General features: G+C 39.1%; 1 protein-coding gene across 6 annotated transcripts in view; it reads left to right on the top strand.

The window, feature by feature from the left end:
• Positions 1–11,761, top strand: part of LOC147026196 (golgin subfamily A member 2-like) — a 104,152-nt gene extending 92,391 nt beyond the window's left edge. For 5 of the 6 annotated variants that reach the window (XM_085881355.1, XM_085881358.1, XM_085881357.1 and 2 more), the window contains 6 exons: positions 401–515; positions 5,477–5,550; positions 7,924–8,026; positions 8,536–8,642; positions 8,764–8,859; positions 9,030–11,761. In XM_085881355.1, coding sequence (XP_085737481.1) covers positions 401–515; positions 5,477–5,550; positions 7,924–8,026; positions 8,536–8,642; positions 8,764–8,859; positions 9,030–9,044 — 510 coding nt within the window. In that variant the 3' untranslated portion in view covers positions 9,045–11,761. The remainder of the gene's footprint in view (positions 1–400; positions 516–5,476; positions 5,551–7,923; positions 8,027–8,535; positions 8,643–8,763; positions 8,860–9,029) is intronic. The other variant, XR_015058151.1, reaches the window with a different exon arrangement.
• The last annotated feature ends 739 nt before the right edge of the window (positions 11,762–12,500 follow it).

Below are 12,500 nucleotides of genomic sequence, written 5' to 3'. Positions count from 1 at the left end.
TGGACTGACGGTTCTCGGCGATTAAGCCGCTCGGAATCGCGCACAGGACAGGCTCGCCTCGGCGGTTTGTTCCGTACGAGTTCCATCGAGGGTAGAATACCCCGGTAGTTGGATCACGTGGGTATTTAGGTACATTGAAGATTGGCAATCGACCCTACCCCACGTGATTTGCCGATTGGCGTATTTCGGTTCTTGTACAAGGACCCATCGCTCGGAGTTATCCGGGCAGCGATCTATATTCCGGGCAATCGGTCGGGCCGACTCGACTTGCGGTTCCGTTCAGAGCGGCCGACACCCGGGCCGTAGCAATATATATCTACAAAAAATGGTGCACTGTTGAATGCACTGTTGCCGGTGTGTGAATGAACCTAAAAAGTATTTGGTATTTTTTTGGATGCAGTCAGAAATGGGGAAATGGAAGGAAAAGAGTGAGGCCCTGCAGAAGCAAGTCGATCTCATTTCTCAAGAACAGCAGCAGCTAAGAAAGACTGCTGGCAACGATAATGGAACCCAAGGTATTTCTGCACATCATACGTCGTGCATCTATTTGTTCACTTTGTTCTGTTTGATATCACAAGCACACCGCCGGCATACTTGTGCTACTGTTGCTCTGTCCCTTCAAAGAAAGGCAACAGAGTGCAAGCCATTGCTTATTTTGAAGAGATAAAAACAGGAATTCCCCAATGTAGTTGTATTTCAAGGTCAACTAGCATCAGTTGAAGACAAAGTCTTTGATATCCCCCGCCATAGTAAATGAGGATTAACAAACTTGTATTCCCTAAGCATGTGCAATATGTATGTGAAGTTTCCCCTTGATCTGATCAGCCGTTCTGGAGAAGAAGATGTTTGAAGGTTTTCGGGTAAATTCAATATGGCCACCAAACCATGTGACCTATCAATTAGAAATTAACAAACTTCCGAAAGGATGTCTTGGGGAAAGTGTATGTGAAATTTTGCCTCACTCTGTCCAGCCGTTCTGGAGAAGAAGATTTTTAAAAGTTCTTAATTTTCAATCCAAGATGGCTGACGAACCATGTGATCTATGACAAATTTACATTTTGCCTCCAATCCTCCAGTGGAATACGTGTGTGAAGTTTCCTTTTAATCGGATGAAGTGTGTTTTCCTATCCAAGATGGCCGCCAAACCATGTGACTTGTGATGTCATAATTTTTACTATGTATGCAGACATGATGGAAGATGATAGTTGCAAATTTTCGCTTCGTGAGGTTATGTGATTCTAGAGAGAACATTATTTAATATTTTTCTTGAATCCAACATGGCTGCCAAACCATGTGACCTATCAATTAGAAAATATCAAAAGGCACCAGTTCACTACTTGCTTGATATGTGTACCAAATTTCATAAACATATCTTGAGGTGATTTGTAGTTAAGCTCCAGAAACGAAATGTGACAGACGGACGGAACCCATTTCAATATCCCCCGCCAACTTAGTTGGTTGGCGGATGATAATTACTGATAGAAATGTGCAATCAAAATGTTTGTTGAGTGACTTTCCTATAAGGTTGTTTTTGACATGATCCTCCACTAGCTTGGTGTAAGTGCATTATAGGAGGTGAGCACAATACACAGAAGGTGAAGTGGAGAAATAAGAGGATAGTACAGATGTATAAAATAAAATAAACAATACTAGAAAACATCTCAAAATGCAAAGGTCGTCCACGTCCGCCTTGAACTCGAACTAAACTTGACTGAAAACAACAGCTACAAAAATGGTCAAATGTATTAATTAGTGGTTTCCATATTCTCATAATAAAGGTTTGTTGAAAATTTGATGACAAAAGCTGAATTGGTTAAAAAAAAAGTCATATCCTGGACACGCGCACACACACACGCACGCACATACAGTATCGGCTATTCCTAAAATCTATAGTAATTGAAAGGATTGCTGTAAATGATGTTAATTTCACAACATCCTCTTTTCAACTTCATTTGAATTTTAAACCTGAAAGCATAGTTCTCTTACTTGAAGAAAGAACCTTAACCTGTAAGCAATTGAATGGTTTTCTGACCGCATGAATCATCATCTGGGCACCGTTTTTCCTCGAGGTTTCAATCCTTTCACCCCAGAACCTCTCCAAACAGTGGATCCGCATCAGTAGATTACCTACATCAGTAGATCCACAACCTCAGTTGCATCCGGGCAGTCAATCAATGCAACATCATGAATCGGTCTTTACTCGCTAAAGGATTTAATATATTATCACGTAGTTGCAACTCCCATCCCACATTCTATTATATAATACATTAAATCTTGCACATCTTACCTTAAATATAACACGCCCACCAACAAACACGACCATCCCACTCACCTCTGGATCAAACTGTTATTCAAACGGTTATTTATAAACGGGGTTTTTTTTACATGCTTCCTTGTCTCGTAGCAACCACTGAAATGGGTTTAAATACTTTACATGTTTGTTTCTCAAAATGTCTTCATATAAATGTTTCCTTAATAATATTTTTTACTATTCATATTGGATTTCACTAATTCTATTTGGTGTCGTTTTATGATCTTAAAGAAAACTTATTTTAATCTACTAACTGTTGCTCCCTGTATTTGCATATGTTTCACTAGCTGTTTTAATCTGTTGACAAGTTCAGTGCTGTGTGTGGTTGCTCTCACAGTCCTAATTATTAACCTCCGCCATCTAAGATGGACGGAGGTTACTGTTTTCACCCCTGTCTTTGTTTGTTTGTTTGTGAACAGTATTATGGAAAAACTCCTGGACGGATTTCGACGAAACTTGGTTGGGGGATTAGGTATGGTCCAAGGATCATGCCGTTAGATTTTGGACCTGGTCCAAAGTCCAATATGGCCACTATGGTGGCCAATTTGAAAAAATATTTGCATTTTTGTTTTTGCATTTCTACATGATTTAAGTGATTTCCAACCAAAAAAAAAATTTTGCTAGAGAAATAAAAACAAAATTTTGCAACTTTTTTCAAAAAAATTTCGATTTTATTTGAAAAATATTTGAATTTTTTTTCGCATTTCTACATGTTTTAAGTCATTTCCAACCCCCCCAAAAAAATTGTTAGAGAAAAAAAAATATTTTGCAACTTTTTTTTTCAAAAAAAATTCGCTTTTATATTTTTTGGCATTTCTACATGCGCGTCGATCTAGTTTAGTTTATTCAATCGTGGTTCAGTAGAGTCTGATCCGTTTTGACCTACAATGAATAGGATATCAGGTTCACTTAAGTGACCCAGCAGTATTGGCGGCGGAGGTTTTGCACTCTACCGAGTGCTCCCCCTCGAGTTACTTCTGCCACCGAAGGTGAAGGAGGTTATGTTTTCACCCCTTTCTGTCTGCCTGTTTGTTTGTCTGTTTGTGTGCAGGATATCTCAAAAAGTTATGGATGGATCAGGATGATATTTTGTGGACAGGTTCAGTGTGTGACAAGAACGAACTGATTAAATTTTGGTGAAGGTCTTTATCTGGCTACGAGAATTTTTTTAAGTGATTCTTCACCATTGAGAGATTGGGCCAAGAAAGATATATATCGCACGATGTATCAAAATGTTATTGACAGATTCAGACGAAACTTGGTGGACAGGTTGGGTGTGTGGCAAGGACGAATTGTTTCAATTTAGGTGAAGATCTGAATCTGAGTATTATTTAATTTTTGAGAGATAGAGCCAAAAACTATATAATACTGTTGTTAGGGTTAGCATGATATTTCAAAAATGTATTGGGCCCGATATGTTCTCGTGGATCAGGTATTACGTGGCGGAGGTATGCGCTCTACCGAGTGCCCTTCTAGTTTCACCTGCAATTGTACCGTAGAATAGCTTCTTCGGAATATTGCTATCTTAGAAAGGCATTCGTTCAAGTGGAATGACTATAACTGGTTTCAATGTACATTTGATGTTTAAGTTTTTGTGTTCCGGATCAAATGATCAATTTTTGATCAACTTGACATGGCTCATAATGAAGAAACCTTATAACTGCCGTGCAGCTTTTCAAGTTGGTGGTGCCTTCATTTTTTTTTTTAAACACGGATCTTCTCAAATACCATCGTTTTCCTTTTGCCAACTTGAAACGGTGGAGAACCCCGATTCCAATGAGATTGTCATGCTTCCACATAGTAAGACCAGCTTATTGAGTTTTGTTAATGGCAAAATAGGATTCTCCATGTTGTTTCCTGTTATAAACACTGAAACTGTTTCTTGTGCGTATTGACACAGAAAAGCATGTCTGATTCATTTGATCATGAGGTTAATTTTTTTTTTTTTATTCTTCCACTGATTAAGTCGCCGGAGGCATTATGTTTTCGGGATGTACATCGGTCCATGCTAATTTTTTTTTCTCCTTTCTCTACAACTGCTGATCCGATTGACATGAAATTTTCACCATAGGTGTGACTACTCATGTAGAATCTTTCAATGATAATTATGATGTCATAGGTCACATGGTGTGGCAGCCATGTTGGAAAAAAGGAAAATTCTTGGACCTCTATCTCTGAAACTACTCCATGGAAAAATTTGAAACTTGGCACATGTCAAGTACTCACCATGGGAAACAAGTGTAAATTTTTTTTGATGTCACAATTGCATTAGTCGACTGCTTTATCCGATCAGTATGAAATTTTTTGAGGGTCATCTCAGGCTAAATTGTATGGGGGGAGGGGGGGGGGAAATCGATGACATCATCGGTCATGCGGTTCGGCTGCCATATTGTTTTTAACATAAAAACTTTTAGAAATCCTCTTCTCCAAAATTGCTGAACAGATCAAGGCAAAATTTTACAGGTATGATCATCTATCCATGAGAAGTCACATGGTTTGACAGCTCTGATATTTCCCCCCCCACTAAACCTTTGAAAATCTTATTCTCCAGAACAGTTTGACAGATCGAGGGGAAACTTCACCCACATGTTCCCTAAGCCTTGGGAGTACCAGGATGTTCACAAATAATATGTCACATTGCCTGGCAGCCATTTTGAATTCAGTGAATATCTTTAACAAAATTTATCTCTTGAACCGCTAAATCGATCGACATGAACCTAAACAATTATGATCTAGTATTCATGGGGAATATATGTTTTAAATTTCAACATGATCGGACGCATGGTGTGGCAACCAGAATTATTTAATATTTTGACTCTAGGTTCACGGATTTAGATCAAACTTGGTACAAGTATGTATAATGATATAATAATGTGGGCAGAGGCATATCTGGTGACTTTACCACATCGAAGAGTGCCCTTCTAATTGTCTATGCATTTAAAAAGTAAGATAATTTGCTTCAGGTTGTTGTAAGTATATCCACATGCTCCCTTTCACTCCCTATTCTCCAGCTTTCTGATCCTTAAAGCTTCAAAATTTATCTTTCACCCAATATTTTAGTCATTTTTGTTCTGTCATTCTCTGGGAATAATAGTGATGGTTCTTTTCTTCTTCTTCTTCATTTGCACAGTAAACAGACTGTTGTTGTTTATTTGATAATTTCAGGTTTAAGGTTGTTGCAAGATGAGGCACATTGCCACAATCACAATGACCTTCAAACGGCCATGGACAAGCTTCAGGTATGCCAGTAATTTTCAATTGATATTTAATTGACTATTGCACAGTTAAACATCAAACCAAACATTTGATGCTTCCTGATAAAGATTAATGTTTTTATTATTTTTATTTTTCAAATATATAGACAAGAATATAAATCTATTTGCTCTGTGAGATATTCCTTAAAGACTGGCTTCTTGCATCCAGCTAATTTGCTCATCAACACTGGGTTTATGAGCAGAATTTTCCCAAAAAAAATTTAAGCTTGAATACCAACACTTTGAAAGGACTTCTAAATTCCAGTCTCCTTTTTAGCAGGATGTGTTTTAACTCAATTATTGCCTCAAAAGAAACATTGTTTGAAAAGATAAAATCTTGCAACCAAACTTGGATTCGCTGCAATGAACTCCCGTACCTTGCTTGGCCATTGTATATGTAAGACACTTATTTAAATGAAACAGCCTTTTGTTGCATTAATGAATGCATTGCTTAGTTGAATGGATAATCGTTAAATATTTCCCTTTCCCTCAGTATCCAACAGTGATGCATGCATGGATCAAATATTGATATTGCATTTCAGTAATCCATGTGTCCAAAAGGGTCCTTTTTAAGTTCCAAAATTTATGTTCCTTCTTTAAGTAGTTTTATACCATTTTGTTGCCTGGTGTTTGGCTTCGTGGTGAGGGTGGCGGCTTGGGATCCTAGGGTCCTGAGTTCAAGCCCCGTTGGCTGCTGAATTAATACACCAGGGGGTTGACTCAACCTGTCATCCTTCCGAGGTCGGTGAAATGAGTACCAGTGTGTACTGGTAGAGGGGCGCTGCATCAGCGACAGTTGCGCTTCCAATAAATGATAGCTACCCTGGCAGCTAAGCTGCCATACGCAAGAAGAAGAAGAAGAAGAAGAAGAGACCATTTTGTTGAGTCACGAAAGAAATCGTAACTCCAGGAGGGAGTACAGAAACAAACAAAAGCAGAAATGTTGCTGAACTAAACATGTGCAAAACAAATTTATGATGACATGTACCTTTTATTTTTCTCCTTCTACTCCTGTCCTTGTCACAACAATTGAGGATGGTTTATGATTTTGTACAACATATGCTTTGATGTAAAATATACTCATTGTACATTAGCTCGCTCGATATAATGGAGTTTGCTTGGATAAACAAATCAACCTTTGCTGTCGTTTTTGCATTTCATTTTGAACGTCTGAGCAACTAAGAACTCCAGGTTCTTTGAACGCATGTTTGCATTGCTTAAATTGGCTGAGCACAACCAGGCCAAGCAAGATAATGAGGCTGACCTGGTCAGCCTGCTTAGTGTTTACGTAGTGAGTGACTATCCTCGTACTCACCATCTTACCCTTCTTGTGCAAAGCGAAATGTGAGGAGAAGTGCCCAACGTTGATGATAACCCCTCGATTCTTGTTTCACTGCTCCCTGGCCTAGATATTGTGAACGTTGCATTTTTTCCATCAATGTTGGCTGCTCCATGAGGGTTTAAAGCATTATAAATACTTCCAATTGGCCTCTGCAGGAGGAAATAGAATGGCAGTTAGTAGAGCGCATTCCTCCACCAGGCTGAACAGTTTGTTTTGTATCAATCTTTGTGTACTCCTAGAGAAAACCCTTTCTGAATATCAACGAGCAGCTTTTAGACATATCATGTGATCAGAAAGGACATTTGAAGATATAATTGTACTTTCACATGAATTTCAATACGAGTCGACATTGACGAATCAAAACTGTATTTGGAATTTAAACCTGGGATCTTGGCATCTTGATCGATGAGCTCATAGGGGAATGCAACACAACCAATCCAGTGATGTAAGTAGCCAACATCAATTTGAAATGGGGGTTCTTACCGTCATTTCTGGAACACATCAATGGATGTAACCGTTCATCTCACAATAAACCTTTGAATATTTCAACTTCCCAGGCCTACTCCTTTAAAACATTACAAAACATTTCCACTTTTGCTGACTTATACAATGTGGAACTAAGCGCTATCTATTTGTTACGCTATTAATTGCTGTGTAAGGGTTGCGAATAATACGAGTTCCCTTGCTAGGAACTTCAACACAGGAGGAGCCCAGGAGGCCCATCAAACCTGTGCAATGGTTGCCAACTTATGGTTGTTTGTCAGTGCTCTATCCTCAAAGTGCTGAGTGCCGAGCAAGGCGACAGCATGTACCATTTTAAAGTCTCTGTTATGACTCAGTCAGGATTCAAATCACCGACCTCAAAGAAATGGAACAGATACTCTAACCATTACACCACTGTGTCTAGTCCGTGATGCTTTCCTTTGTTTGCGCTACTTGCTTCATTATTATGGAAGATGGAGTGGTGAGAAGTGATTTGGATGTGTTTGATGATTCCTCTTTTATAATATTTGCAGGAGAAATTTTTGACGGTTATGGAGGACAAAGTGGAACTGATGGAGAGCAAGGAACTATTGGAGTACAATTACACTGAGCTTTCAAAGAAGACAAAGACTCTCGGTGTGTATCAATTGGCTCAAAATTCGGATTCTGACAATGTGTATTTTGTTGAAAAACTTTGCTTTAACTACATTCAAACTGCCACCTGATTGGATGATGGTCTATCTCATTCTACTTTCGGTCTTTGTGGTTTCTAACGTTTCCGTGAAGACGTATTGTGTATCGACCAGTTGTGCTGTTCCTTGGGTTGTAAATAGCAAACCTTGAGTAGGGATGGATTTGCTCTTGGTTTATGATTCGATATTGATGGAGTGCGAAAGGAAGGCGAAGTAGTTGTTCTTCCATTATCCACAAAGCCTTAAATAAGTGGCGCATACACATTTGTTACATACCCACAGGGTGGGATGGAGGAGGCAGTTTGCAAATTGATATTTTTCAAGAAGGTCATTCAAGTATAATCTTTGAATCTGTCACTTTTAATCAACAAAGCATGAAACTTTGAATTACAGTTGCTTTGAGGTCCATGTCAGTGAGTTCTGTTTTTTTTTTTTCTTACGGGTGTATGACAGGTGAATACGTTGCATTCTACATGCGCCACTGTGAAACTTTATCACAGAGACATGAGGAACAAGGAAACTCTGTGAGGCGGTTACAAAAGGACAATGCCATTTTAACGGTAAGGTTATCAAGTTTTGGGATGCTCGTTTTCATATATCGGTGTGTCCACATAGATTCTGCACATACACAAACATTCCTGATAGACTTCTTTTTTTTATTGTTTTAAATCCCCTTTGTAGGGAAAAGTAAATGAGCTGCAGAGTTTTGCAGATCCGCTGTCAGCAAATGAAAGTGATTCCTCAGTACATTGCTCAACAACGAAACGTACTAATGAAGTAAGTTTTTTGCAGTGACTCCGACTCTGCATTTTTCATGATCATAGCACTGTTGGCGGTAAGGCGTTCGTGTAACACTTGGATATGTATAATCACAACCCATTTTCAACTGAATAATAATATATTCTAATCTATTGCTGAAGGTTGCTCACATTTTATCGTCCTCCTAGGTGATGTGGCTGTAGATGGTTTTCAGGGGAATTTGGTCTCGGAAAGCACGCACGAACAAGCTGGTTCCTTCTGGCACACAGAGAATGCTTGACTTGTCAACACTCGTTCTCCTGTAACCCTTCTTCGGTATCCTTTTTCAACAGGAGAAATGGTAGTGACAGACGGAATGCACATCTTGAGTGCTCTATAACGTGAAATTCTGTTGCTATACGTTTTCAACAAAATGTTATTTATTTATTTATGTTACAATTCAAGTGGTGGTAGTTGGTGGTTGTGGCATGAAGCTGGGAAGCCCAAATATAATTTGGGTGCAATTTGCTTGCAAACATTTTGTGCATTGATGTTGCACAATCCTTCATGTAATTGGTTAAATTCCCTTGACGATAACATCCTCTTTGGGAAGAGGAATTGAAGGAGGGAGAATGTGTATACACTGGGGCTTTAAAGCACTTTAATAACTTGGGTCCTGAAATTCTGAACTTAATTATATTATTTATGCATTGTACCCTTGTATATCAAAATGAGTGTGCTTGTGAGCACTTTTTTTATAACTTTGGAGTTTTATGTTTGGACAAGACATGTTGATACTGATAGCATATTTTTGGAGGATTTTGTTCAATTTATAAGTAATTGTGTGACGGCTGGTTTTCAGCAAGTTTTGAGTGTATACTGCACAGTACTTTCATAATCTAATGCTTCATCTTGGTTGGAAAAACAGAATTCTCCCCAATCTTGGTGATGATAGATTACTGACAAGGATTTATGAACCGTTCTGGATTCTTTTTTTCAATAATTTAAGAGTTCGGATCGACAATATCATGCCATCATCAGGGTTTTCAAAAACTATGTTAGGCGTGGAACACCTATTGTTAGTTATTATGCCATTATGCATGCTCTGCAGAATCACTCAGCTGTTGTCACCAACCAGAATTGATAAAACTGCCATTAGTGTCAACGAGGTGCTTATGAATGTTGCAGAATTCTGCAGCAAAATGGTATTTTGTTTTGATTTTGGGTGTAACGACAGAAAGGATGGGTTCAGGGATTGGTTTGTTTAGCTTCCTGGAGGATCCTGCAATTTGACAGGCCTCGGTACATGACATTAAACAGGAGTGTTTTACATCTAATGAAACACAGCAGAGTGTGTTCCATTCATCTTGAATGCTCAGTTGCTGTGAGAGACATATTGAAGATATGATGAGAATTGGCTACCATGGAGGACTATTGGGACTGAAACCAGATGCATTGCTAGCATCCCAAATAATTCAACAAGTCCCAAATAAATTATGCTGAGTATGGTACATGTACATGCTGTGGCAGAGAGGACACAAGTTACCAGTCAGTATTGCCAAGTCAGTCAAGTTTGCTTCCTCCTCCTCCTCCTCCTCCTCCTCCTCCTCCTCCTCCTCCTCCTCCTCCTCCTCCTCCTCCTCAACTGAATATTCAGATTCTAAAGAAGGTTTGGAACTGTCACTTCTTGAACCATCAAGAGTAATGCTTTCCAGAGTCTCAAATTGAGAGAGTTCTTTGTTAAAAAAATTAATTGGTTGTCATATTCCATCACATTTGCTTGAGTAAATGCAGTTGGTTGGAGACACACCTCTTGCTAATATCTGGTCACGTGACGTGATCTCTTTTAACATCCGGGTCGTGGGGGGAAATTATAATTTACCGACCTCTCACGTACTTTACTCTTGGAAGTGCATGATTGAATACATCTTTAATCTACATTCAATGTCCCAAAACGGTTCATAAGTCCTTTAAGTTATTTGAGTATTTCGTTTTTGAGCCCAGAATATTCACAAGAACAGTGCAGAAAATGTTCCAAAGGCAGGAATACAAAAAGTCTTCATTTTGATTTGAAAAAAATTGGTTTTATGAGAAAATAATTGAACAAGGCTAAAGCACTGGGTCAAAGTGAATGCAAAAGTGTGTTGATATATCAGCAATGTCCTTGGTTATATTTTTGCAGTGTGTGGATGAGATCTGCTTTGAAGTGATTTGTATCTCGCTCTCAGGAATGTTGGAGTGAAGCAGCTAGTTTTATGCTGTTGAGAGGTGGAAGAGAGAATGTCCAGGGTGTCTCAAGAAAATGTATACAAACTTTATATGTCAAACTGCACTGCCTTATGGGTAATAGCTGACTGACGACGTGCAATCATTCCATCACACGCTGACATCACCTTTTAGCAATTAGTGTCATATCACCCCCTGTTTTTTAATTTTTATTTGAAATATTAGTCTGTATACATTTTATTGAGACTGTATTATAGGCATTGTTTTAATTGAATTTGTTGGCAGTTTCCAGTTATTTTAAGTGAAACAAAAGTCAAATATGTCCTCACTCTGTCCCTCCAGTAAGACCAGTGTGTAAATCCCCATTTTGGAAAGAAACCTTTGAACTCAAGAAGTCTCTGGAGCTCCTCTTACCATAAGCTACAACTTGTCTGGTAGACTACCTCTCCAAGATGGCTGAAAAAGGCAGAGTGCCACCATGAAAGAAACACTCAATTGAGGGAAGCACGTTTGTTTTACTTTATAGGTCGGGTGAATAAGAATGTACTTTTGAGATGTTTTTCCAAGCAGAGTGGGGTTGATGAATCATCCCAGAGGTTGGTTGGTGAGCAGAAATAGAGGCAGACAATGCTTCAACATCGGCCTTATGTATAACATACAATGACAGTGTTGATATGCAATTTTATTGAATCAATAAACCTATTTTTATATCTCATGACTTCATTGTCAGTCGTGTCAAGCAAACATGAAAACATTTGGTGAACAAAAGCAATCATTCGATAGACATGAATTAATTAATGTCTTGCCATAATCAGGATATTTTATGGAGGTACACAAGACGGGCAAAAGCATTTTGATATTCTTTTATGACTCGGGCTGCCTTGATGTGAATCGTTACTTTGTATACTCTGCCATGATTTATTTTTACTTTAATTTGACCAAAATTGTTACTCTCTTCTGATGACCAATTGCAGAGCTGCACCACCCTGGAATTTGTTTAATGTGCACATGTGTTGCTGATAATTGCACCCCATTACATATGGTACTCAAATGTGTAATTGTGCGATGCGAAATCATGTGTTGGGGTTACATCGAAGGAGACCCAGCCAATGTTACTTCACCAGCAAAGACAACCCGTCACTTCGTGGACAGGGGTATGAAGGGAGGGGTGAGAGAGGAGGCAGGAGGGAGGGGAAGCTAGGAAGGAGGTGGGCAGAGTGAGGAAGGGGGGGTGGGGTGGGGAGAGTGATTCCTCAAATCTTGTGAGAAACTGTGAGAGGGGTGTGCAAGGAGGGGGTGTGAGAGAGAATGAGAAAGAGAGAGAGATCTCTCTCTCTCTCTCTCTCTCTCTCTCTCTCTCTCTCTCTCTCTCTCTCTCTCTCTCTCTCTCTCTCTCTCTCTCTCTCTCTCTCTCTCTCTCTCTCGTTCTCTCGTTCTCTCGTTCTCTCTCGTTC

This window comes from Eptatretus burgeri, chromosome 5 (genome assembly GCF_056783735.1).
Source record: "Eptatretus burgeri isolate ZD-2024b chromosome 5, Ebu_testis_v1, whole genome shotgun sequence".
NCBI classification, from domain to species: Eukaryota; Metazoa; Chordata; class Myxini; order Myxiniformes; family Myxinidae; genus Eptatretus; species Eptatretus burgeri.
This window is presented reverse-complemented; position numbering and strand designations above follow the sequence as displayed.